The 26,864-nt window shown below is 44.0% G+C and overlaps 1 protein-coding gene across 10 annotated transcripts in view; it reads left to right on the top strand.

The window, feature by feature from the left end:
* RAP1GAP2 (RAP1 GTPase activating protein 2) overlaps positions 1 to 26,864 on the top strand; it is a 252,831-nt gene that overhangs the window by 217,648 nt on the left and 8,319 nt on the right. For all 10 annotated transcript variants that reach the window (XM_074974531.1, XM_074974533.1, XM_074974535.1 and 7 more), the window contains 11 exons: positions 2,000 to 2,100; positions 3,428 to 3,557; positions 4,659 to 4,814; positions 10,137 to 10,208; positions 11,800 to 11,886; positions 12,719 to 12,853; positions 19,642 to 19,779; positions 21,027 to 21,145; positions 22,290 to 22,403; positions 23,058 to 23,175; positions 24,435 to 24,561. In XM_074974531.1, coding sequence (XP_074830632.1) covers positions 2,000 to 2,100; positions 3,428 to 3,557; positions 4,659 to 4,814; positions 10,137 to 10,208; positions 11,800 to 11,886; positions 12,719 to 12,853; positions 19,642 to 19,779; positions 21,027 to 21,145; positions 22,290 to 22,403; positions 23,058 to 23,175; positions 24,435 to 24,561 — 1,297 coding nt within the window. The remainder of the gene's footprint in view (positions 1 to 1,999; positions 2,101 to 3,427; positions 3,558 to 4,658; positions 4,815 to 10,136; positions 10,209 to 11,799; positions 11,887 to 12,718; positions 12,854 to 19,641; positions 19,780 to 21,026; positions 21,146 to 22,289; positions 22,404 to 23,057; positions 23,176 to 24,434; positions 24,562 to 26,864) is intronic.

Here is a 26,864-nt window from a genome sequence, read left to right on the forward strand (position 1 = left end):
AGACAGCCAAACAGTTCTATTTTTGTTGGAACACTTAGACTATGGAGATGTGTGTTCACTGAAAATACTTTCATTAATCTAGGAGCTTAGCATGTACAATACAGACCGAGATGAATTTTCTCATTTAGCAGATATTATTCTGACAGGCATTGAATTATATTTCATCGTATTGTGTGTTGAATAACTAATGCAAAGATCATAATTACAGTCCCTTTCTCATGAAATATACCAAAGGGGAGATGATTGAGACTCCAATGTTCCAATAGCATATAGAAGACCAAATTAAGAATCAGGGCCCCATTCTAATAGTCACTCTATAGACAAGTAACAAAGAAGTAAGGCTCAGATCCTCAAATGTATGTAGGCGCCTAACTCCCATTGATTTTAATGGGAGTTAAGCACCTAAACCTTTGAGGATCTGGCCTTAGTTCCTGCACCAGGGAGCATATGCTTGAGGTGTCAGAGAGGATGTGACTGGTGGACAAACAGACAAATGGGAAAGAGGGAGCGTGAGGTAACAAAAAAGGAAGAGTTTAGCAGAAAAAGTAAAGGCTTGTCTTGCTGCTTGCCTAGCTAATGCCAGAAGGGTATCACAACAGAGATAGGTTTGAAGGCATCACAGCCGAGGTAGGTTTTGAGGAGGGTGATATGGTAGCTTTTGGAATTGTGCTTTCCTAAAATCCCCCTGCAGTTTCAACTGAACACGGTGGACTTCTCACTTCCTGACCTGTGCAGCATTAATACTGCAGTGTGGGAACAAACAACTGTCATGGCCCCCCTGCAAAGGGGATTGCATTTCAGTGCTGGGAAAAGTGATTCCTGCACTTGAAGGATAAGGGGCAGTATAAATGTTAGATTGTCGATTAGAAACTTCAGCCAAACTTCAGCAGACTTCACCCCCATGTCAGATGTTTCTAATCATACCATGGTCTGTTCCTCTGCCTGATACTTCTGTGCTACGTGACTCCAGCCAAGTGGCTTTCAGCATGCTGTGGAAGTAGAGTATGCATAGATAACAGCAGCATAGTTGATTCAGGTTAATTTCTGAAGACAGGCAGGCCTGCTTTTTTGGGGATTCCTTTAGAAAGTGGAAGATGAATCAGTGTCCATAGGCTTCCATCAGTGCTGACTGCTTGAGTCAACACGATGTGCGGGCAAATTCATTTTTCTGACTGCCACAAATAGGAGAGAAACAAAGAAAAGTGACTTTTCCATTGTTTCCTGACCTGTGCGTTCACGTACCTGTCTGTTATTGCCATGTGGCTAGTTTTTATTTAAGAGGTTTGTTTTTTGAGAGAGAACTTTTTCAAAAACTGGTTGGAACTGGGAGATTTGTCAGAGCCGATCCTTTCTTGCAAACAGGTTTGGTTTTGATGAATTGAGTTTTTCCGAGGAAAAAATGTTGTGTTGGAAATTTCCGGACAAACTCTAGTTCTGAGGAAAAATACCCAAAGAAATAGAGGCAAAAAAGAGCTCTCATAAGCAGTATAGCTATCCCCTTATTACATCTCCCCACAACCAGCCCAGTTCTCAGAGTCCCATGCATTCATTTCTTTCATTGTCCCTCTTAACAGAGTAATTTCTTCCAGCTCCCGAAGGCTGATACCTGTGGTAGCTTCTCTGCTCAGAGAGAGTATTAATTCTCTCCATACTGCGTCCAGTAGGCACAGCCTACATACCCCACGACAGTATGCTCGTTTAAGTTACTTTGCTAGGTGGAGATTGTGCTCCCTGAGCCTGATTCTGATCTTGGTTTACACCAGAGTTACTCCATTGACTGCAGTGGAGTTACCCCTGATTTATGTTGATGAAAGTAATATCAGAATCAGGCCCATCCTGAGTAACAAAGGCCTGACATCTGGGAGTGCTGGTGTCTCAACCTTTATTACACCATCCATCTCTGGTTTTAATGTGTCTTTAAACTTTCAGTTTGGTCCCTGCATCCTTAGAGTGAAAACTAGCCTGAGTTTTTTACTTTACTTGTTGATGTATTTTGCAGACTTTAGAGGAAGAGTTGTTTGGGAATAATGAAGAGAGCTCTGCTTTCAAGAACTTCTTGAGTTTGCTAGGGGAAACCATAACACTCCAGGATTTCAAAGGGTGAGGAAAATAAAGGAAACTGTTTTCTAAATAAATGTAACAAAAGACCCCTTAAGGTGTAAACTCATCCCGTAGCTTAGAAACAGAAGTCACTTCATTGCTGGACTGTGTTGTACAAACCAGAAACAAATGCAACTGTGGCTATTCTTTCAAAACCTGGGGAGCTACTCAAGGGGTCAGAAGGGCAAACAAAAAAAGAGTAGCAAATTTGCTTTCCTTTGTTTTAAAACATCTAGTTTCATTTCAGTCGTAAATGAAACTAACCCCATATGGAGAACACACCCAGCATGGTCTCGTGTATTTATCTTAAGTGTGTTGCAAACCTAGAATGAATTTGCAGAACTTGTACAAAACATATCTGATCATGGTATCAGATGATCATCCCTGTCCTTTTGCTCTGCGCCATCATTGCGAAAGGGATGTGAAACTGGCTTCACTTGTAAGGAAGAATCTCCAGGTAGTATAAATCTGACATAGCAAGTCACATGCCACTGGCCCGCAGTACCTGTCATAGGGCATGTCTGGGGAAGAGGGCCTGGTTGGAACACCTCTGCTGTCATAATGGCCCCTTGTGTCTAATGGTAGCTGGGTGCACATTAGAGCAGCCCTGAGGCTACTCAAGAGGTCAAACCTTCTCCAATAGACTCCTGTTTCCTTCAACAGGAGTTTTGCATGCATAAAGATTGCAGGATCATGCCTCAATGGCTATTTCCTAGCGGGTAGATGTCCACATCACACTACCAGAATTGGAATAAATTATCAGCCTTGTTGGCTGTCTCTGCAAGGAAGCTAAAGACTGAGTAGCCCATGGAGACTGAACCCAACCAAACTTCCACTAATTTTTACTACTAGCTTTGGACCTTTTTTTTCTTTTAAGTTTCTGAAACATTCTGATAATTTGTCTTCCCCTTCTGCTTTCACACAGTTTGGGGCTTCCAGGTTTGGCCTGAGACTAGGGCTGGAAATGATTAAATACCCAAAGAAAGGCTGTTTTGTAGGCTTGAAAATTTCAGATAATTTGGGTAAAGATCTGGTGTCAGATGCTTCTCTGAGCTCCAAACCACTGAAAATCAAGCTAACACATATCCTGAGCTCCAGATTACTAATAATTATACTTGCTAAATATATACCAGCTAATTATTTATAACAACAATAACTAACTATATGTGGATACATGAGTTAGTTGTCTATCTCACTAACTAGCTAATTATATATGCATACAGGAGATAGTTGTCTGTATCATTAAATAATTTAACAAGCTATAGCCTTGGGTCAATATTCTGTTAGTATTTATTCAGTTCTTTCCAACATTTTCTTTTATTTCTAGTTTCCGAGGGGGTCTGGATGTAATGCATGGTCAGACTGGTACCGAGTCTGTGTACACTGTGTTCAGGGACAGAGAGATTATGTTTCATGTCTCCACAAAGTTGCCTTTTACTGAAGGAGATGCACAACAGGTAAGAGAGAGAGCTAACCTTGCTTTAGAGAGAAACTTTTAAACAAAAAGGAAAAGCTAAATATTAGAACCAAAGATGAGTGTGGAATTATTAAATGGACATTGTGTATCTGTAATGAATGAAAAACTGTACTTTCATTTCCAGTAGGCACCTTTTGCGTTTGTATGTGCTACCTAGAACAATTTAAACAGTGTGGTTTTATAGTCCCTAAATTCAAGCCCTTTGAGACTGGTATGGTTAAGGAAGTTACGGCTTTGTCTACATACAGAGCTGTACCCCTTTAACTATGTTCTAGTTAAAATGGCACAAACCCACTAGTGTGGCTGAAGTTACACTGGTATAAAGGGGCCATAGAACAGGATAGCTTATTCCTGAACAGGAAGGGGAATAATTTATGTTGGTATAGGCACCTTTATACGAGTATATCTGTGCCCACATTAGGGGTTGTACCAGTATAATTATTTTGGTAAACCATCATGCCCCCTAACTGATATAGTTAAACTGGTACAATGTGGGTAGATCAGGCCTAAGTGATTTTCCTTTAATATTGAGCAACAGAGATTTAACAGGTGTTGATTTTAATCTACAAATCCCTGCATGTTTTTGACCTAATGTAATTAGCGATGTCACAACTGTCAGTCTTGGGTGCCTAAAGATTGATACCTAAATCTATAGTTAGGCACTGAAATAGCCTCGTTGTCATTGGTGTTGGGAGCAGTGGAGGCTGAGTTTCAAATCAGGGTACTTATTTAGGGGCCTAAATATGATTTAGGGAATTAAATGAATAGATTTTAAGGCCAGAAGGGACGATTATGAACATCTAGTCTGACCTTCTGCATAATAAAGGCTACAGAACCTCACCCAATAATTTCTATATTTAGCCCATAACTTCTATTTGAGCAATAGCCTCTGAGAAAGATATTCAGTCTTGATTTAAAGACTTCAGGTGACTGAGAACCCACTCTGTCATTAGGTCTAGCTTCGGGCACCCAAGTTTGAAAATTTTGGTCTAAGTAATTGCTCATGCAAAGTGGATATTTGTTTTCAGGAGACATGTGAATGCCTAATTTTAACTATCGAACATTTGCGCTTTCCACTCAGCTCCAGAGAAAGAGACACATTGGTAACGATATAGTGGCAATTATATTTCAAGAAGAAAACACTCCATTTGTCCCAGACATGATTGCTTCAAATTTCCTGCATGCATACATTGTTGTGCAAGTGGAGAGCCCTGAAACAGACAATGAATCCTACAAGGTAAGAGGATTCTGAAAGTTAAATTGCTGAATTTTGGTTCTGCGAGTCCACCTGAGATCTGACAATGGATGTGCAGTTGTCACCCTTAAAAACTTACCAGTTTTAACTTGGATAAATAGATTAGGGCCCCAATGCTGCAAAGACTGTTGAGTGCTTAATTTTATGTACTGTGATTAAGATGACTCACAATACATAAAGCTAACTATGAATGTAAATCTTTGAACCTTGCTATGGGCCCGACCAAAAACCCACTGAAGTCAATGGGAGTATACAGTATCCCCTACTACTTCTTTTATTGACTATAGGAAATATCTTGTATACTGTCAATACTAAGGAAAAGCACTTACTTAATTTAAAGCATATGGAAATTAAGTACATGCTTAAAGTTTAAGCACTTGCTTACTTTCCTCTACCTGAAAAGAGACAGCCATGACAATCAACAATTAATCCTTGCTGCAATAAAGTCATGATTCGTTTGAGATATGTCAGTCTGGCATATGCCTCAGATTTATGGACAATAAATAAGTAGTTCACAAACTATTTACCTTTTTGTGGGCTGTTTACGTATATTTCATATTTGTGTGTATACTGTGTATACACACAAATAGTTGACATAAGAATGGCCATACTGGGTCAGACGAAAGGTCCATCTAGCCCAGTGTCTTGTCTACCAACAGTGGCCAGTGCCAGGTGCCCCAGAGGGAGTGAACAGAACAGGAGATCAAGTGATCCATCCCCTGTCGCCTAGTCTCAGCTTCTGGCAAACAGGGGCTTGGGACACCATCCCTGCCCATCCTGGCTAATAGCCATTTATGGACCTATCCTCCATGAATGTATCTAGTTCTTTTTTGAACCCTGTTATAGTCTTGGCCTTCACAACATCATATGGCAAGGAGTTCCACATGTTGACTGTGCACTGTGTGAAAAAATACTTCCTTTGGTTTGTTTTAAACCTGCTGCCTATTAATTTCATTTGGTAGCCCCTAGTTCCTGTGTTGTGAGAAGGAGTAAATAACACTTCCTTATTTACTTTCTCTACCCCAGTCATGATTTTATAGACGTCTATCATATCCCCCTTTAGTTGTCTCTTTTCCAAGCTGAAAAGTTCCAGTCTTATTAATCTCTCCTTATACGGCAGTCATTCCACACCCCTAATCATTTTTGTTGCCCTTTTCTGAACCTTTTCCAATTCCAACATATCTTTTTTTAGCGATCGGGTGACCACATCTGCATGCAGTATTCAAAATGTGGGCGTATCATGGATTTATAGAGAGGCAATATGATATTTTCTGTCTTCTTATCTATCCCTTTCTTAATGGTTCCCAACATTCTGGTCGCTTTTTTGACTGCCACTGCACATTGAGTGGATGTTTTCAGAGAACTGTCTGCAATGACAAGGATCCCCCTTGTCTACATGCTTGTTGACTCCCTCAAAGAATTCTAGTAGATTGGTGAGGCATGATTTCCCTTCACAAAAACCATGTTGACTCTTCCCCAACAAATTATGTAGACAAGTTACGGTACAAAAATGTTATATATAACCATTATTATATATTTAAATGTATACAAAAATGTCGAGTACCTAAGTGTTTTAACACTAATAATATACTAATTCTAAGTGGAAGATATTAACTTAGTACTTAGTACTTAGATATTAACTTAGTAACTTAGTACGCTATTTAATTTTTTAATTTGCTGTAGAACATTTTATAGCCTTCTGTACACAGTGCTCAAATGTACACAGAATAAAAATGTGTGTGTATATATATTTTCTCTGATAACTATTAAGAGAGAATGTAAGGTATCGTTTTTAAAATTGAAAATACATTACTTGAAGCCGTGAACAAAAATAGAACTCATATGAAAACTAATTAAAAGCTACATACAATTAACCATAAAATTAATGTATTTAATGCAGGAATAAATGATTAGCCTTGGGAATGGGTATATCTCTAAGGCAAGTGCTGTGATCTAGAGTAACCTTTGCTTAAGCCTTTTGGTAAACTCATGGGCGGTGAGTTCTATGGGCCTGTGGTGCCTGGGCACCAGGAATATTCCTGTCCCAGGGGCCCAGCTCCAGCAAAGTTTCCCACCTCCCCCGCCCCACACACACTCCCCCCGCGCTTCCCCTGGCCCGCTCCCTGGCGATTTAAAACAGCCTGGGGGCTCCCGTCACCACCCAGCAGCGCAGCGAGGCTGAGCGGCTTCCTGCGCGCTTGTTCCACGAGGCTGCCGGCAGGTCCTTGCAGCCCGTGTGAGGGGGGTTGTGCCGCTGCTCGCTGCCCCTGCCCCAAATGCCCCTGCGGCCAATGGGAAGCTGCAGGGGCGGTGCCTGGAGACAGCAGCGTGAGGAGACCCCCCCGGCCTGGCCCGCCTAGGAGCCGCTGCTGGAGGGGGTGCCTCAGGTAAGCATCGAACCTACCCCCATCCACTTCCAGAGCCTGCACCCATACCCCCTCCGCAAACACATCCTTCGGCCCCCAAATTTCCTCCTGCACCCCGCACCCCCTCCCAGAGCCTGCACCCCATACCCCCTCCTGCACCCCGCACCTCCTCCCCCTAACTCCCTCGTGCACTCTCACCCTCCCCTGCACTTTTGTCCCCAAACTCCCTCCCAGAGCCTGCACCCCTGCCAAGAGTCTGCACCCAGCACCCAAACTCGTTCCCAGAGCCTGCACTCCAGACCCCCTCCCCCACCCAAACTCCCTCCCAGAGCCCGACCTCTCACCCCTTCTGTACCCAAATTCCCTCCCAGAGCCTGTACCCTGCACCCCTCCTGCACCCCAATCCCCTGCCCCAGCCCAGAGCCTGCACCCCAGACCCCGTCCCCCACCAAACTCCCTCCCAGAGCCTGACCCCTCTCACTCCTGCACCCAAACTCCCTCTCAGAGCCTGCATCCCCACCCCCTCGTGTACCCCACTCGCCTGAACCCCAGATCCCCTCCCAGAGCCTTAGGTGGGGAGTTTGCGGGCGGGTTCTGGGTGTTTTGGGCACCACCAAAATTTCTACAAACCTGCCGCCCCTGGGTAAACTTTTGTGCTTGTGAAGGTGATATGACTGGTACGGTTACAATGGAACCTGTGAGTTTTCCATTCAGAGAACAAGAAACATGCAACAAGATTATTACAAAGACATGGCCCATTGCTGGAACTGTGCTGAGACACGGTAGTTCTAGAAAGAGTCCTGAGCCTGTAGCTAGAATGTTTCATGGAGTCTCTTCCAGAGAAACCCTGGGTGGTGGTGCTAGGCCACAGAGGCTGTTAGACAATCCGGGAGCTAGAGAGTCAGAACAAACCACAGGATCTGTTTATGTCTGGCAGCCTCATTAAAGAATTCACTTTATATTCCTCACAACTAGTCTTGTCGCTTCATACCTCTCAAATACAGAGGGACTTCAGTACCTCTGTTAGGGCCTTTCCATTGACTTCACTGAGCTTCAGAGTGGATCCTTACGGAGAACTGTGTTAGAACTTGCTCACGATGGGAACTGCTCAAAAAAGACCCCTGCCGTTGCAGCCCTGGTACTTGCTGTGGTGTGGAAGTCAGACGAAATGAGTACAAGTCCCCCTAGTTTTGGCAGTCGATGTCCAATACTGTTGTGGCCCAACACTTTCACGCTGGTGAACTTACAGGTGAACCCACCCTGCCTGAGAGTGTAAATGCTTCACTTTTCATGTCTTCCTAGCCTTCAGGCTCTTAACGGAAGTGTCTAACTATTACGACAACTTCTGCATAGCAAGCAATATAGTTTCCATCCCACCCCACCCCACCCCACCCGCTAGGGACTGTCAGTTCCTTTCATTTTCTGCACATGCATCCAAATTGTGATCAAAAGGTCAAAAGGACACTTGCCGTGTGGACTTAGCTGCGTGTTCCTGCACGCTTCTCTCTTTACGCTTCTTGGCTAAGCAGATGATTTTCTTTGGCTTTTAACATTGAAGAGTTAAATATATTAGAACTGAAAGGGACATTTTGCAACAGAAGCCAGCCACGCAAATTAAATCATCCGAATGGAAACATAATTTCACAACATTAGGCTCTAGCAGGCTATTCTGCCTCAGTGACTGCAGGTCTGGAAGTAGCAAAGCAGGATTTATTATAGTCTTACTTTCTTTTTTCCCCATTTCCAAAGAGCCCCTTCCAATTTGATGGCAAATCTGCCCTGAAATTTACTAGCATCCATCTTTATGCCCTGTTTAACTCTTCTAACGAGCTGGCTGCCTGCCAGAGCACTGCAGACATCAGTAGCCGGCCAGAGAATTAAAGGAGCAGGTGGTCTATTGACCAAGCAATGTCAACTTACTTGTCAGATGAAGAGCTAAAATGATCAGCCAGCTTGGTACATTAGCCTGTTCACACATTTTGAGGGTACAGTGTGTGTTGCTTGTGACCGGGAGCAGACTAGAATCTCGCACAGCCCTCTACGTGTGTTGATTAGGGCAGGGGTACACTAGCAGAGCAGGTGTTAACATTGCATACCACCGAGACAGGGTTATTATCAATTCTTTATTGTTTGCACTGTGATCACACCGACAGGCCCCAGTCAGGGATCAGGGCCTCATTTGTGCTGGACTCTGTCCAGGCCTCCGAAGAGTTTACACCCAAAGAATAAGTGATTATGACAAATAGAAGGGGGGCAGGCACAAGGCATCAGTGAGATGACTGTGATTAGTGTAATAAGGCAGTGGGACCTAGAGGCCCCGGACTGGGACTCAGGAATTAGACCCAGGTCTCCTAGCAATGCCACTGGCCTAAACACTCTGTTCTATCCAGTGAGTCTTCAGTACAAGTGGAATTCAGTCTCAGAATGGAGATTTGACTTCTGCTTCTTTGTAAGAGGAGTTTATTACTGTGTATGATTTGTATTACAGCGGCACCTAGAGGCTTGCTGTTGAGAACCAGAGTCCTGTTATGGCAGGCATAGCACATACCCACAGTGTAAGAGCTTACCCTGACCCCAAAGAGTTTACAGGCTAAAGAGATAAGGGCGAAAAAGGCAGAGAGGCTTGCCCATGTTCACACAGCAGATCAGGGCAGAGCTGGGCACAGGACCCAGGTCTCCTGACTCCCCACCATTCTGCTTCTCTCCATTGTAGCCTTGTGCCTCTTGCATAGGCTGAGCTGTAAACGGATACAATGCATTTAATGAAGGTATGCCTTGGAGCACCTCTGTGTTATAAGGACTCTTGCTAGCAGCCTTGCCTGGATTGCTGCCGAGGTACTTCAAGAGAAATGAATACTTTGGGCATTGCTGATATGTTGTTGCTGCACCTGTGCGCTCAGGTAACTCATATATTCTTGCTTTCTTTTGGTTCTAATAGGTGTCGGTCACTGCCCGGGAAGATGTCCCTTCGTTTGGTCCTTCTCTGCCAAGCCCACCAGTATTTCAAAAAGTAAGAAATGGAAAGCACAACGAAGTAGGTTTTTAAAAAAACAATATCTACCCAAATTGTCTCAGAATGCACCTGTTTATTACGTAAAATATAGTAGGATTGAGGTTAGAGCTAGAGTAAAACTATAGGGCCAGATCCTCAGCTGGTATAGATTGATCAGTGAGCGAAACGATGCTGAGTTGTACTAGCTGATTTGGCTGATACAGGTGCTGGATCTAGGCAATTCAGTGGAACAGTGAATTATTAACCTTTGACCTCTAAGGATCTGGGCAAAATCCTGAGTTGCAAATGAAAATTACTTGATGGGAGCTTCTCAATGTAGTACAAGCCAACACATAATTTGGCACAATTCTCTGTACAAAAGATGCCAAGGAGCAGAATTCTGCAGCTGTTGGAGGGTTAGGATGGAAGAAAGTGCATTGGCAGAGCTGTTTGGAGCAGCTTGAACCAGGGCCTGCTCTAGTCATTGCTATTTAACCTTCATTGTCATGAGACATGAACTCACCCACAAATATTGTTATAAAGAAAAACAAATTAATTTAGATGTACTGTATGTTTAATTTCCTAATTAAATATGATCTATAATGTATCCCACACTATAGCAGTATCTCTGTGTACATAAAACCAGACACATATTTAAAATATTTTTTTTACATGAGCATATCCTATATTTAAGGAAACTCTTAATATAAAGGCTGTGTGTGTGTGTGTGTGTGTGTGTGTGTGTGTGTGTGTGTGTGTGTGTGTGCAACTAAATTGACAGTGAAATTAGTCTCTGTGTAGAAGATCAGCACAAGGCACAAGGGATCCATTTAAGCCTTCAAAATAGGGGTTAAATTGGATTTAATTGCATGTATGGACCTTGTACTGACCCCCTGCACAGTGGTGAATTTCCGTCCAGTCGCACATCCTTTTGAAAATAAAATGAATGCTTGTGTTTAGTCAAGAGGTGATGCACTTTGCACTCTTCCCTCTGAGTCTTGAATGAACTAATGCCCAGCATACTATTAATAATGCCTAGCTCTTATATATCACTTTTCATCAGTAAATCTCAAAGCGCTTTACAAAGTAGATCAGTATCATTGTCCCCAGTTTCCAGATGGGAAAACTGAGGCACAAAGAGGTAAAGTGATTTGCTCAAGATCACTCAGGAAACCAGCGGCAGAGCCAGGACTAGAATCCATGGCTCCTGAGGTCTAACCCAGTGCTCTATCTACTAGGCCACACTGCAGTGCTGAAGGTGTTTTCTTTCAGATGAGACCAAGGTGTTCTGATCCTTCCACTTGAACTCCCTAAAGAAATTGTGGCTGTTCCTTTAAGAGGGTGGTTATTATTAGATACCTCCTCCCCACTTTGTCTTCATCCATGCTGGAAGGAATGCTCATTTGGTTAGGTCTCTGATCAAATACAGGGGAAAAAAGTAAAGCAGGATGGACCTTTGCAATGGATTTGTAACATGTCACTAATGCTGAAGTGTCCAGGATGTGACGTGTTGAGATGTATTTGCTGGCATGGAGGATTATGGATGGTTTAGCTAAGAGTATTTAAATGGTTTTGATTTACCAACCTTGCTTCACTTCTCCCTTTCTAGAACACAGAGTTCAGGGAGTTCCTGCTTACCAAACTCATCAATGCTGAAAATGCTTGCTGCAAATCTGACAAGTTTGCAAAGCTGGAGGTAAGGAGAGTAAATATTTTCTCTCTGTCTTTCTCCTGCCTCTTCCCCAATCTCTCCCACACCACTGTCCTCTCTTTTGGGCCAGTCACAAAGACAGAGTAAGGCTAGAAGCAACTGGTGTATGAATGGAGGAAGTTCTTACCTATTCATCTTTCTCAGCTGCCATGTCCCCAGTGCAATTTCTAGGTCAAAATTTTCCTTAGGGAAGTAGAACCTCATCCCTCACCAAGTACCTCCTTAATTAAGGGAAATTTTGAAAGTGACCCTCTGCATAGGTGCAGACCACTGGTGTGGGGGATGATGGGAACATGTCCCCCCCAACTTTTACCTTCTATGTGGTACAAGTCTCACACGTTCACAACCTGTCACCCCTCCCCGCATCTTTTTTTATATGGCCGAATGTGTGTCCCTCAGTTCTCCGCTGCCATGACATAATGCAGTGTGGGCCCCAATTTGGACCACGTTGTCTGGGTGACAATAGAAGCTGGTCCTGCATCCTCTGTCAGGAAGGCAGAGGGGTTACATGCTGTGCTACTGTATTAATGTCTATGAATGTCCTCCAAAATCTATTTGACCTAGACTTTATTATTGAGCTGGATCTGCACATCAAGGCAATCAATGGAAGAGCCACTGTATTTTGCTGTCTAGGCAATTTGTAGTCACATTCTCATGCTGTTGCAATAAGAGGCTGATTGCCTGAATGTCCTGGACTGAGAAGATTGTTTCGACCCCACGGAGCCATTGTTGCACCCATGTTACCTTGTTCCTCTGCACCAAGAGGCTGTCAAACCAATTCACACACCACGAACTATGTCCCTTTTTACTCTTTCAGGACCGGACACGAGCTGCATTGCTGGACAATCTCCATGATGAGCTCCATACACACACACAGGCAATGTTAGGGCTGGGGCCAGAGGAAGATAAGCTTGAGAATGGAGGTCATGGAGGTTTCTTGGAATCATTTAAGGTAAAGAAAATCCTCTTACATATGGCTGTAGATAGGTCGGGCTATGGCCCAGTGAACCCCAGAGTAACGAAAGATCAGGGAACCCAAGCTGATCCCAAGAGTGGCTTTTGGGAAAAGGGGTTTGGCTTCAAAGCAAGACCTGGGGATCAGGTAGAAGAGCTTTTTGCAAAAGGTCCCAATCCAGCCAAGTACTTTTAGAACATGCTTAACTTAAAACACATGAATAACTCAATGGAAGTCAGTGGGAATGCTCACATGCTTAAAATTAAGCACACGCTTAAGTGTTTTGCTGGATCAGGGCCTGGATCAAGGAATCCCTCCTCCAGAGCATTTGATAATTCCTTCACCTGCCACTGTCCATTACTGTTCACGCCCTCTTGAAATCATGCCGGTAGTACTCAGGGCGAACGCTCAGACCTCTGTGACAAATGCCCCTTGTGGCCTTACTAGCTGCAAGAGATGTCTCATAGGCTGCTCCCCAACCTTCAGGACTGCTTTTGTCAGCAGATGCTTTCACCACATTGCCATATGCTGCTGGGCTGTGTCTCTGCTCAGAAGCTAGTCATTGTGCTGAGAGAGGAGACACTTCCTAAGATGATGCTTCTGAGCTGGTGAAGTAAACGGGTGGCCTGACAACAGGACTAACAGGTGGTGGTTGCTGTTTTTAATATAGGAAACAAGATGAGAGATGGGTATATTTGGAGACGAGAGTTGGAAAGGGGCTTCAGATACCCCAGCGACGAGTCTGGTATAAATGCCTAAGGGGAGAATGGGGGAAGGAGAAAATGCAAAAGTCTAAAGAAAAGCGAGGGAAGAGAATACAGTGACCCCTCAAGGGATTCATTGCCTGGCAGAGCTGGATTCCTAACCATGGTGGAACAGAAATGTACTCAGCGCTTTGGGGAGTCCCTAAAGAAAGGAGGCTGTCTAAAAAGAGTGCTAGCTCTTGGACAAGCTCCACAGTGAAAGAAAAGAAAGCGTGGCAGGAAGTGTTTGTATGTGTAAACATGAAGCCAGGCGTCACCGGTACAGCTATACCTGTAAACTCTTCCGGCAAAACACTGCTAGTGTGGACGCAGCTCATGCTGGCAAACCTGTGCTTTTGTTGATATCGTTTATTCCAGCCTCCCCGAGTAAATAAGAGTCTAAACTAGGGGTTTTTGCCAGCACAGCTATGTCTGTCAGGGATCACGTCTCATCACACCCCTGGCTGACATACTATGCCAGTGAAGGTGTAGACCTGGCCAGAGTCCAGAAGATAGACATTGTTCACAAGCAGTAAAACACAACGTTAGAAGCACTACAGAATAAGATAGTGTCATAGTTCCAAGACAAGTGCACCTGTATTCCCCCTCAAAGGCACCCGCTCTAGGTTCCCGGCTCTTCAGACACCCACATTTCCCTCCCTCCTGACTGGGATTTTTCCAGGCTTCACAGTTCCCTGCCTGCCTGCATTGTGATAGCCTCAGACTGCCTAAAAGGCCAGCATCTCTGCTTCCTCTCCAGAGGTTATGAACAGCGTTAATTGCCAACAGTTTTGAGTTCCCACACAGCTCTTTCTAAGCAAGCGCATTTGTTCTTAAGATAAAAGCATTACAGAGAAAACATATTAACAATAATAAAAGAACCTACATGCATGCTACATAGCTTACCCCAACTCCATCTTCAAGCTCTGGCAGGTGTCAGTCCTTCCAACCCTTCTGCAAGGATTGGGGCTGTCCCTTGGACAGCAGGTCTTGTCTGTTTGATGGATCAGAAAGAAGGTCCTAAATCAGGTTAAACTCAGGCTGTTTATCCAAAAATCCTTTCTTTGTTAGTTGGTCTAGCCGTGTCTCTATGTGCCAGTCTTGCCATTACTGTGGCACAGAGAATGCAGGCAGGCCTGGGTGGGGAGAGTATTGTATTTGTAGCAGAAAGCTGCCAAGCGGGTACCCAAAGCAAGTGGAGGCTGCCAAATGGCCGAGTCAGTAGGTCACACAGCTGACAATCTGATTCCAGCCACTGGCTGGGTTGTTCTAATAAAACACAGAGAGTCTCTCTCCAGCCCCCAGCACGTCCTGTGGGATATCTGGAAGCTGGATGTTTTCCTGGTTGCTGTTCAGAAACATATGGCTTGCTGAACAGGGCTGAGCTGATATCCCGGAACTTTTATTCATCTCCCTCGTTGCTACGGCTCATTTCCTGAAGGCCACAACCCTGTTTCTAGCAGCTTCTGAGGGAGAGGAAAAGGAGAGAGGAAGATGAAAGCGAAACCATATGTAGCTGCTCCCAGGCTAGTCTGTGATTTTCAGGCTCTTCAAACAGCTTTCACTGCCTGAGGTTTTAGACTTTTAGGTGTGTTTCTTCAACCTGTTTGTACTCGAAATTTTTTTGTTGGTATGGCAAAGTAAGCAATAATGGCTACCGGAGACTACGGAATTATGGCATGTGACAGTGGTCCTTCCAGCTCACCTCTTTAAAATGTTCAGGTTAGGAAATTTGGGCCTAATTTTAATCTCAGTTGTGCTGTTTTTACACTTGTGTAACTCTTTCGACTACAGTGGAGCTATGCCTGATTTACACGAGGGCAAAGCAGATTTCATGTACCCAGCATACATGAGCAGTAGAATTACACCAGATGTAAAAATGATATAAAGCGGGGTCGTAATCAGGCTAACAGACATGTCGGTGTCTCATGTTGGGCACCCAGAACACTTCACAGAGCAATCACACTATATCTGATCTTTGTCCTCCTTCTCAAAGGAAACCTGCACAACACCTACAAAAGAGGAGCCTGGGAGCCTAAATTCATAACTTTGCTAGACACTAAAAATCACAGACTGAATAGAGACATTGGATTTATGGCTTATTGCAACAATCTATATAACCCACTAACCTCCCTCCTTTCCCCAGTGCTTTTTTCCCTCTCCTCCCTATGACTAGAGAGGTGTTAATGGACCACTTCACCTTGAATGGTCCCTTGAAATACGTGTTAACTATTTATACTAAACAATCTGTTCCACCTTGTATTTAGCTGTGACACGCTGAATACCTTTCCCAGACCTCAAGAAGAGCTCTCTGTAAGCTTGAAACTCAGCAGCAGAAGTGGGTCCTATTAAAAATATTACCTCACCCACCTTGTCACCCAGAAATTAAGACGCACGAAATTAATGGACAGTTTTGAAACTTTTGGCCACAACCCCTCTGGGTGCTGGATTCTGATTTCACACCAATTTTACGCTGGCATAACTCCACCAAAGTTGTTGCTGAAATCAGAATTAGACTGGGTCTTATTTTCCCCATCCGTAATAATACTTCCTTGCCTATCTCCTAAGTGTAGATGAGGTTTCATCAGATAATCATTGTACTGTGTTTAGAAGATGTGAAGAGCTGTACAAGTGCTAAACCTTATTACTCATGCAGAATACTGTAAGTCAAAAATGCTGAGCAACCCTTTAATCCTGTTATCTGCCTCCTGCACAGATCATGTCCATTAGATTCACTCTCCAGAACAAAATCAGCAATACTTTACTGTAGACCCCCTAAAAGTTATTCAGAACATCACGAAAACCACACATTCGTTAGACACATCTATTTCAAGAGATTTTGAGATATTCATGTTACATGAGATTTTTGCTTATAAGAAAGTGGACTTTATTGCTCTTTTGGCATTTCAGGGTCTCCCAGTGCATGTGATGAATTCAGCTGCCAGAATAACTTTGCGTTTGCCTTGTTACCTTTGGACAGCACTGCTGATCTGCCTGATAGCTTATTTCCTTCACAGTGTGTTTCCAGTGTAAATATAAAATGAGAGGAGAAATGGTAAATAAAGTGGTTTGGCGGAGAAGGGAGGGTGGAAAGAAATTACATGTGTTCATTTCTATTTGCCTCCTGTCCCAGGCCTGCTTTCCGGCTGCTCAGGAGGTGCTGTAGTGGCCTCTGTTTGGGGGCTTCAGTGATTTGGTGTCTGAGTGCTTTTAGCCCCTCTCCACAAAGCCAATGTCCTCTGCTTCCTGGCTAAAGCAAATTAATCCTTTCACATACGCCCCAGAATTTCAAACAATTCCCAATTTCAGCTCTTCATGGCCAGGCGGCGTAGCTGAGGTATAAAGGAGCTTGGACCCAAATCCGGAAAAGCATTGAGGTGGCTAACTCCTATTGAAATCCATGGGAGTTAGGCGTATTCAGGTGATTTCAATGGAAGTTAGGCACCTAAAAGTCTTTGGTGTGTCCCTCTTCCTGAGTCTCCAGGCTTTGGGTCCATGTAGAGAAGCAGCCACTCCCATTGCAACAGTTCACATCACTCACCACCCCCAGGAGCTACTCCTTACCTTGGCTCTCCTGCCAGCCTGCCTTTCAGGCTGCTTTTCCCGGCCCTGTCTCAGGCACCTTTCCTAGCTCCCTCTCACCTGTGAACCCAGTGCAGGTCCTTTCTAGAGGCTGCTCACCTTCTTGCTCGGGAGCCCACCGACAGCCTGCTGTTCTCTCCAGCTCCGACTTCACCCTGGTTGGCTTTCATGTCCTTGTCCACGCCCAGCAGGCCCTGGTGTGGGCTAAGGAGCAGAGAGGAAGCCAGGCACAGGACAGAGCTGGAACTGGAACCTTGCTTGAAGACCCAGATCACTGTGGGACACCTTCCGTTTCAGTACAAACCAAGCAGCACAAATGCAAGTTCGGACATGGGGATCTGTCCTGTTAGAATTAAAGTCGCAAGTGTGAAAAATGCACCAGGCAGAAGTCGGATTTTAAAGTGTAACATGTTTATTTCGAGGAGTTGTGGGTTATAAATATTCATTATTAGCTGAGATAAAGTGGGCTCATTTTCAACCTGATGTACAGAGAATTAAGCATGGTAATCTATCACCAATTCACAGAAGAATAGGCCATGTCAATAGACCTTTTTTCCCCAGCCCGAATCCTGCAGAGTATTAATCACATGCTTAACTTTAAAGTGAGTCGTCCCACAGAAGTCAGCGGGATTATTCACAAAGCTAAGTTTGTATGTGTGTGAGTCTTTGCAAGGTCCAGGCCATAATATTTATGACTCCTAAATAAATGCCAGGAAGAAATGCTAGTATTTTGTTGACAGGGAGAGCCAATACAATACATGAATTGAGAAAGCACTTTATTTGAATGTACATACAGTACCTGGAGAACATTTGTTATGGATAGTAAAGATACCGGTCAGTTACAAGAATTAATTTTATTTTCAAGTATTGTTAATATATACATTCATCAGTCATAATAAACCAAACATTATGGATTTATGTTTTGTCTTGATTTTGATTACAGGAAGTGAGGGGTACTGGGTTAAACTGTCTTGACAGTTTACCATCATAGTCATTTCTTTAGGCTGAGCTGACACCTACTGGTTTAAAAAACAAAGTCACATCAGCCAGTTTTCAGAGTAGCAGCCGTGTTAGTCTGTATCTGCAAAAAGAACAGGAGGACTTGTGGCATCTTAGAGACTAACAAATGTATTTGAGCATAGCTGCTGTGACTGGGTGCATGGCACCCTGGGGTTATACTATTTCTAGATCAAAGTAAAGGGCAGAGACTGGCACATATAATATTTCCTTTTCACTGAGGCCCAAGGGCTGGTTTTTAAATGGTATTTAAAACTGTTAAGGATGCAGATACACACCGAGTGGGAATTCCAGAGACACCTCAGTGCCCAGCTCCTAGAAGTCATTGTTTCTGTTGCGGGTTCTCGGGGGGAGTGTGGTCTAATGGTTAGAGCAGGGCCTGGGAAGCAGGATTTCTGGGTTCTTTCCCTGCCAGGAGACTATCAGCCATGACTCTCCGGTTTTACTTCTGGCTGTCCCACTCACTGCCAACGCTTACCTGTCAGAGACACATGCTAGACAATGATGTGTCCTCAGTCCATAAACTGTGTGCATAAAACTCATTAAGAGAGTAAGAGGAAAACATCTGTCATGTTTGCTGTATGGCTTGTCATATAGGTGTCCTCTACTACGGGCTAGGTAGCTAACTGCGGTGCAACCTATCTTACTGTTTCCAACCTTTTGAGGTCGGCAAGCCCTTATTCAAAGGATCTGCAACCCTCTGAAATTTATTATGAAAGTTAGAGTAAAAAAGCATATCAGTGACCCCACTCCATATAATTTGGTGTGTTTTGAGAGGGTGACAGAGAATATTTGAAGGGGGGAGGGTATTGCAGGAAGCGAGGGAGATTTTCTTTGCTTTACAGTGTAATACAATTCTCTGTGACTTGCCACTCTCCCGATTGCCTGTTGTAACCCACCAGTTGAGGAACACTGGCATACATGAGAAAAGACTATTTAATGAACTGGCTTGTCCTTTTCTTGTTGTCTAGTGGAACTTGGCTTGTGGGCGAAAGTGACCATGATAATCCATCGCCTGAAGGATTTCTTTGGTTGGTTGTGGGTGCAAAAGCCTTTATGCCATTTGGGGTGATTCATGAGGCCCATGACCCACCTAAATTCTGTGTTGAGGACTTAGTCGGTGCGGACACCGTGTGAATTTTAACCCTTTGTGAGCCATTCATTGTATGGACTCAGCCGTCGACATTCGAGATACGCTGGTCAATTTCATTGCACTTGCAGGTCACGTGGTGGTACTGCGGCTTTATCCTAGGATAAGACTCAGGTTCCCAGAGTGGATACCTGTGTTCACAGATTCAACTCTGGGTTTCAGAAGCTCCTGACTCTGATTTTCTAAACTATGACAACATCCCGTGGAGATGCAAAGGGGTAGTTAGTGCAAGGAAATAGTATTCTGGCCTCATAACAAGGGATTGTTCCCTGTTCCTGTTAACTTGTCGACAGAGAGCCATTCGAGTCCGCAGCCATTCAATGGAAACCATGGTGGGGAGTCAGAAGAAACATCACAGTGGAGGGATCCCAGGGAGCCTGAGTGGAGGAATCACCCACAACAGTGGCGAAATAACAAAGACCACCTTCTCGGTGAGTACAGCACATCTGCTGTGAGACCATCACTTTTTAGAGATCAGAGGAGCAAGCGGTGAGAAAAGCCATATTGGACTACCTAGTCTATCCTTCCTTTCCCACACAGTACTTTTCTCTGCAGTATATGGAAGTATGCTCTAGTGTGGATAAAGCCCTGGATCGGGTGATGAGAGGCTTGGGGGCTATCCCTAGCTCTGCCATTAACCTATTGTGTGACCTATTAACCTATTCACCGCTCTGTGCCTTTATTTATCCCCCCCACCCTTTGTCCATCTTGTCTAATGAGATTGTAAACTCCTTGGAGCAGGGACTGTTACTTAATATATGATTGTGTAGCGCCTGGTATGCTGGGATCCTGGTCTTAGTCAGGGCTTGTAGGTGATGCCATAATCATATGTATATTTCCTAGTGTTGTAATCAGTTCAGCTTTAAATATCTCAAGTGACAGGGCTTCCACCACTCTCTTGGGGAGACTGTTCCAAAATCTTACCGATATTGGTGCAGATTTACAAATGGTAGGTGCCTAACTCCCATTGATAGTGTAATGATAGTGAGTGGAATGAGGTGCCTAACTCGCACAGGTGCTTTAGTAACCTCCCCCCACCCCGCCGGCACCTATCTATGTATTTAGATGCCTAAATATCTTTGTCAGTCTGGCCCATCCTCATTAGGATTTTTTCGCCTTACTCAGACCTAATTTTCCTTTTCTGTCACCCGATCAGTCTTTGTTATACCCCTTGAACCATCCTAAACAACTCCTCTCCCTTCTATGTGCTTCAAATCCTTTATCATTGAGCAATGCTGTCCTCTTTCAATCTTTGGTTATCCAAACTATACATCTACCTAAAACTCTGTGGGCACAAATATCCCTAGAAAAGGTGTATTAATGAATGTGAACTTTGTTTGCAAGGCTGGTGTAAGACATTATGTGGCGATTTTCTCGACAGTTGTGCGTAATAAGGATGAGGATAAGATCTGTGTGGCGGATTGAGATGCTTTTGCTTGTTTTGGACCAAATTTGATTCCGTTGCCTTTGGGGGAATTATAACTTTCAGATTGTCTTCCCAGATGTTTTTATCTGTTTTGGGAGTGGCATTAAATAGGCTGTAGATCGTCACCCTGAGGGAAAAATGCACAGCCGGAAATAAGTGTCTGGAGTAATTTCCATCTTGGCTCTGAGCAGAGGAAGATCCTGGAGAGGAATATTTTTGTTTTATTTTAAATTGGAACATTTTGTTTTTCAGCCTCCTGTAGCTGCAGCAACAGCCAAGAACCAGTCAAGGAGTCCTATTAAGCGACGGTCGGGGTTGTTCCCCCGCCTGCACACTGGATCAGAAAGCCAATCAGAAAGCAGGACGAGATGGTAAGCACTGAAGTGCAGCAGTAGTAATTGTTTTGTCTGAGGCCTTGTCTTGACTAGGAAAAGAGAACATGCTTGTTATCATGTAACCACACCATGACTTTGCCCTTAGCATACACACTTTTTAACTCATGTTAGGTGATCAGGGCTGACCCTAGGTTCCCCTCATTGGTTGACCACATCAAGCTAAGTGTTAATCTTTGCCTATACCAGGGGCAAAGTCATGGATGAGGTTGTGGTAGCCAACAGATGTTGGCTAACACAACGTCATCCCTGACCTTTTTTCCTAGTCAAGACAAGGCCTTAGATTGCAAGGGCATCCTGCCTTCTCCATGGATCTCTACACCTAGCTAGTCCTAAAAGGAACGTTACTGTTGTTCATCTGGTTAAAGGCGAGATGTCAAAGTTTGGCTAAAAGTAAAACAAACAAAAAAACTTGCTTGAGAGAGATTCCTGAAGAGGGGGAAGTGACATGAATGCTATTGCTTAAAAAGGGTATTTAGGCTGTAAATCTACACTGGTCTCTGTGCCAGAGTGAGTGATATGACAAGCACTGTACACAGATGGGCTTAGATTAGAATGACTCCAGGCCCGGGGCTGGCCTGATTAAAGCTAGGGTCAGGTTTTTTAATATGATTCTATTTGTACTATAGAACACAGAGACTCAGGTGGGTCAGATTTTGATCAAAACTTATGCAAAGTTCAAGAGGGTTTGGATCTAAGATGTAGACTCAGCCCATTCTAGAAAGAAGGTCCAGACCCAAAGTTTAGGTTAGGATCCGAACTTCCCTAAAGTTTTTGGGTGATTGTTACCTGGGGCCCCTGCCAGCGGACACCTCCTTTGAAGAGGAGACTCCTTCACCCACCTAAACCATGCATCGGTTTGGCCAGCACTATAGAAACTATTGTTTGATGCTAGAGACTTTGCATACTGTTGTCCTTTTCTAAGAAAGATAGCAAACATCTCCTCTGCCACAAGTCAGATGCCAGGATCCTGGATAGCTTACAAGTGGGTTTCATGTCAGACACTGGTCCTGAGTCAGCAATGGTTGCTTGATGGATTTACATTGGCCTAATAGGGAGCAGAATTTGGCCAACTCTTTCTTGTCTCTTGTACAATCCGTCCAATCTGTTCTTTGCCCCTCAGTGACAGTGTCTCAGGAACACAGAAGACACCAGACGGGGGACATTCTTCTCAAGACATGAAATCTGAAACCTCATCTAACCCTAGCTCTCCTGAAATATGCCCTAACAAAGAAAGGTAAATAGAAAAGGCTGGAGTTGTTGGAGCATAGTTGTCCTTTATGCTGGAATTCATATCAATGCAGTTCAGTAAGGAGCCTACAGACAACCAAACGGGAGGAAAGTGAAGTTGTTATATGACTCACTTACAGCAAACTTACCAATGTATCTTTCTTCAAATAAGATTTGGTATTAAGGGAAAAGCAACGAAAGCAGGCATCTCCCTTGCTTGTGTGAAAATACCTATAATTCTCTCAGGAACCCTCTTAATAAAAAAAACAATAACCAGTATTTTGAAGATATTGTCCAAAACACCAGAGCAGTGCAATAAAAGCATTGTATAGGACTGTTAACTGCAGAATATCTAAAAGATGAGGCTAATAGGAATCTGTGGAAAACAGAAGGGAAATCAATAGAAATATTTAGTGTTCTGGTTAGCATTTAGGGAATTAACATGGGCCATTTGTTTCTGTTAGTCTTATACACCAGTCATTTAACTTCATGGTTTTTTTTTAATGATTATGTATAGATTTAAAAATGCCAGGCCAAACTAATCCCTGCTGTAATTCCGTTGCGGTCAAGGAATTGAATCAAGGCTAAACATCTCCCACTAGCCTTCAGCATGAAGCTGTCTATGCTGTAATCATCTGTTTTCTTCTTGTTCGCTTGCTAGGCCATTTATTAAATTGAAAGAGAATGGAAGATCAAACATCTCCCGCTCTTCATCAAGTACCAGCAGCTTCGGCAGCACGGCAGGGGAGAGCGAAACCTTGGAAGAATACGACAGCGTGGTAGGCATTGAATACCACCACACTTGTATACAGTAGGGCCTGCTTCTGATCCTGCTTATGCTTGTCTAAGTCCATTGACTCCAATTGAGTTACACCTGATTTACACTGGTGTAAGTTCAGAATTAGACCCGTAATAGCTATACATAGTTGTACCTTTATCTAAACAGCCTCATGTCATTGATCTTACTGCAGTGCTTTTATTTATCTTTCGCCATCACTGTTTTGAATGAGTTTCCATCATCTGAATTAATTAAAATTCTATAGTAGTTCTCACCCTAACTTCAGGACTGAGTCCACTGGTCCCCAGTGCAGTAAAACGATGAGCCACAACAAAGGGTATGTCTACACTGCAGTCATGGGGTGTGATTGCAGCTAGTGTAGACACACCTGGGCTAGGCCAGTGTGGGTACTGGAATAGTGAACCCTGCCTGCATGCACTTCAACTGATGGCAGGTTGCAGCTAGAACTAGAAATCTTGCCGGTAATGACATTTACAGTGGAAGTCTAATCAAGCTATAGCTGTGGGTCTTCTCTCTCCCTCCGCATTTACATTGTACTCATCACCACGGTGGCTAAGTGCCTAGATGTATCATTCCCTTCATGTTGTTGATGGGGGGGAACTGAGGCACAGGGAAGTGAAGTGATTTTTCAGATGTCACATGGTGAACCTGTGGCAGAGCCAAGCATATAATGAAGTCTCCTGACTCGGATCATTCCTGCATGTTCCCAGTCCTAGGGGCCTTGCTGCCATGATGAGGTAGCATCAGTGGCTGCGTGGTGGTAACAGTGTGTGTTCTGTCATGTGACTCAGCTGTTCCTTAATGTTTTCAAAGGCGCTTACAAGATTCCATTAATTAGACTGATTAAAAACAAAACTAATCCTGCAGCCCTTCCTGACATTGCGGTTAATGGGACTACTCAAGGGAATTCAGGCTGCAGGATTGGGCCTGAATCTGATCTCACTTGCATTGGTTTGTCCTCTCCCCACTGATATCAAGTGACTTCACACTTGATATACATAAGCAAGAGGGGAATTAAATCTACAGTGTGCAAAAGTCCTTATTGCAGCCGGTGGGGACAGACAGACAGGTGCAAGTCTAAGCACCAGCCGGCTTTGCTCCATCAATATCACCTTTCCCAAGAACCTTGCTATTTCTTGGACCGGAACCGCTGCTGAGCACAGATGCAGTGCAATAGGAATAGAATGCCACTAACGAAAGCGCTCCATAAAAAGGTCTTTGCTCAATCTCTGCCTACAGGGCAGCCATCCATCCACAGCCTCGCCTTTCAAACAGGACGTGTTTGTCTACGGCTCTTCTCCCAGCAACGAGAATCCAAGTATGGCAGCTGCTGCTACACCGGTGATCATGAGCAGGAGTCCCACAGGTGTGTAGGATGGGGTGGTGGAGCGTGAATGGGACAGACACTTGTATCTGTTGGGCAAATGTACAAATGTCTCTAGGAAGGTCAATTCACTAAGTGCCCCCCATGGAACGAAACCCAAGTATCTGGCTCCACTTCAGTTGTCTTCTAATAAGGTTCTTATGCTGTCCTTTCACCATAGTGCCTGAGCACCAGTAATGCATTAAGCAACATGACTACACATCCGTCAGGTGGTGGTTATTCTCTGATCCTCTCCCCAGAGAGAGAAGTGTGTGCAGTGGAGGATGTTTTGGTAGGGTTTGTTTTGGGGTTTCTTTGGTCTCTGGATAGAAACTGTCCCACAGGAGACAGGTTGCCTTTGGACCCCCTAGAAACACCACAATCCATTCAGCACTGGCATGGAGGAACAGAATGGCACTGGTCTTCCCATTCTTTTCAAAGCCGGCAAAGGCCGCCACTGATCTCCCCAGGACCTGTTGCCTTTTGTTTTCCAGGGCCCCAGCAGCACTGGGAAATTATCTATCTTGTGTGAAGAAAAATATGGCCTAGTATCAGCTGTGTCATAGCGCTGCTGGCAGTGCATTGAAACAGAACCCACAAAATAATGAGCAAAATTACTTCAGCCACTCTCCCCCCAGCCAGCCATTAATCTCCAGTGAATATTTTATCACCAGTCACTGTTACCGAGAGCCCTATTCTTCAACTCCTGCTCATACTAAAGTCCAACTGAAATCAACGGGCCAATTCACATGAATAAGTACTCTTTGATGTGTGAGGGTTGCAGAATTGGACCCTTACTTAGGGCTTGATTTGGCAACCCTTATGCACATTAGAAAATAGTTCCACTGAAGTCAATAAATGGAGACCGCTAGCTTGACTCTCTCAGCATGACTAAGGATTGCAGAGTGGGGCCCAGGAGGCCCAAACCAAAATCTATTGAAGTCAATGGGCATCTTTTTATGGTTGTCTTTTCAGGCCCCCCAGTTCAGCAGATGCACTTTACCAAGTGCTTGACTGTAAGCACATAAGCAATCCTATACGTATTCAGTAAAGAATTCAGCCACATGCTCAAGTCCCATTGACTCTAATGGGCTTTGGATCAGTCCCTTAAAAATTAGTTATATAGAATGAATCATTCTGATTCACAGAAGCCTGACAGCGCTATAAACAATTGTATTACACTTTCAGGATATGTCTCCACAGCAGGTGAGAGAGCACCTCCCAGCCCAGGTAGAGTCATGCTAACGGGGATTGAGCTAGCGTGCCAAAAACAGCAGTGTGGACATTGCGGCTTGGACTGTCAAACCCATCCATTCCCTTAGGTTTGAGAGCCCAAGTTGCAATGTCCATATGGCCCTTTTTAGCGTACTAGCTCAAGCCCCAGGGTGGGAGGCTCTCTCCCACCTGAAGTGTAGGCATACCCTCATTGGCCTGTGCAGAAGCAGCCTCGGAAAGTGAATGAAATGCTAACTTCTTTCTAAAACCTTGGCTTGAAAGGTATGTTGCAGACACATCCTGGTCACCATGGTATCCATTTAGCAGACTTTGTGTTTTTTATGTTTATATTCTGCACAGGGAATTTATTTCGCTGTTATAATTAAAGCGTATCAGTAGCTGTTTGTTGTTGGTTTGTTTCCTTCTCAGTGGACTGGCAACTAGAGTAGTCTTGGAAACCTACATATGAGAGCACTGGTTCCATGGAACATAACCAGTAACCAAGAAGTTTCCTTTGGGCATGATTCTGCCAGGCTTATTTTGAGCTGAAGCTTACTCTGCCGTTAGTTCCATTCATTTCAGTAGAACCACTAGCAAAAATAAGGCACTACTCACAATAAGTAAGGGCAGAATGGGAACCTTTGTTAATTCATTAAAATAATGACAATACCACCATTCTGTGCTGGAAGGTTTTGTGGGTTCAGGCAAGGAGTTTGGGACTTCAGCGTCATAGTCTCCTTACACATAGATCTACCACTGTTTTAAATTTCATTCCCCATAAAGAGTGTGGGAAGAAACGATACAAGTGCAAAATGGGAAGTTATGAGTTAAGAGTCTTAGCTCTTGGCTTACCAGCCCTCTCAATTTAACCTTCACAAATTAGTAACAGGGAACAGCTGTAAAAAAAGGATGAAGTGGAAACTTTATTTCTGTAGCTCTACCCATGCACCCTCCTCCTCATTCGTCCCAGTTACTTTTGTCAAAATTAAAACAGCCATTCTCTGTGTTTAAAATTTGTATTTCATATTCGTCCTCTTAGCAAACTGCAACCCGTGCCATGCATTTCCTAGATGGGTCATTTAGTAGTCATT

This window comes from Natator depressus, chromosome 17, assembly GCF_965152275.1.
Source record: "Natator depressus isolate rNatDep1 chromosome 17, rNatDep2.hap1, whole genome shotgun sequence".
In the NCBI taxonomy this organism is placed as follows: domain Eukaryota; kingdom Metazoa; phylum Chordata; order Testudines; family Cheloniidae; genus Natator; species Natator depressus.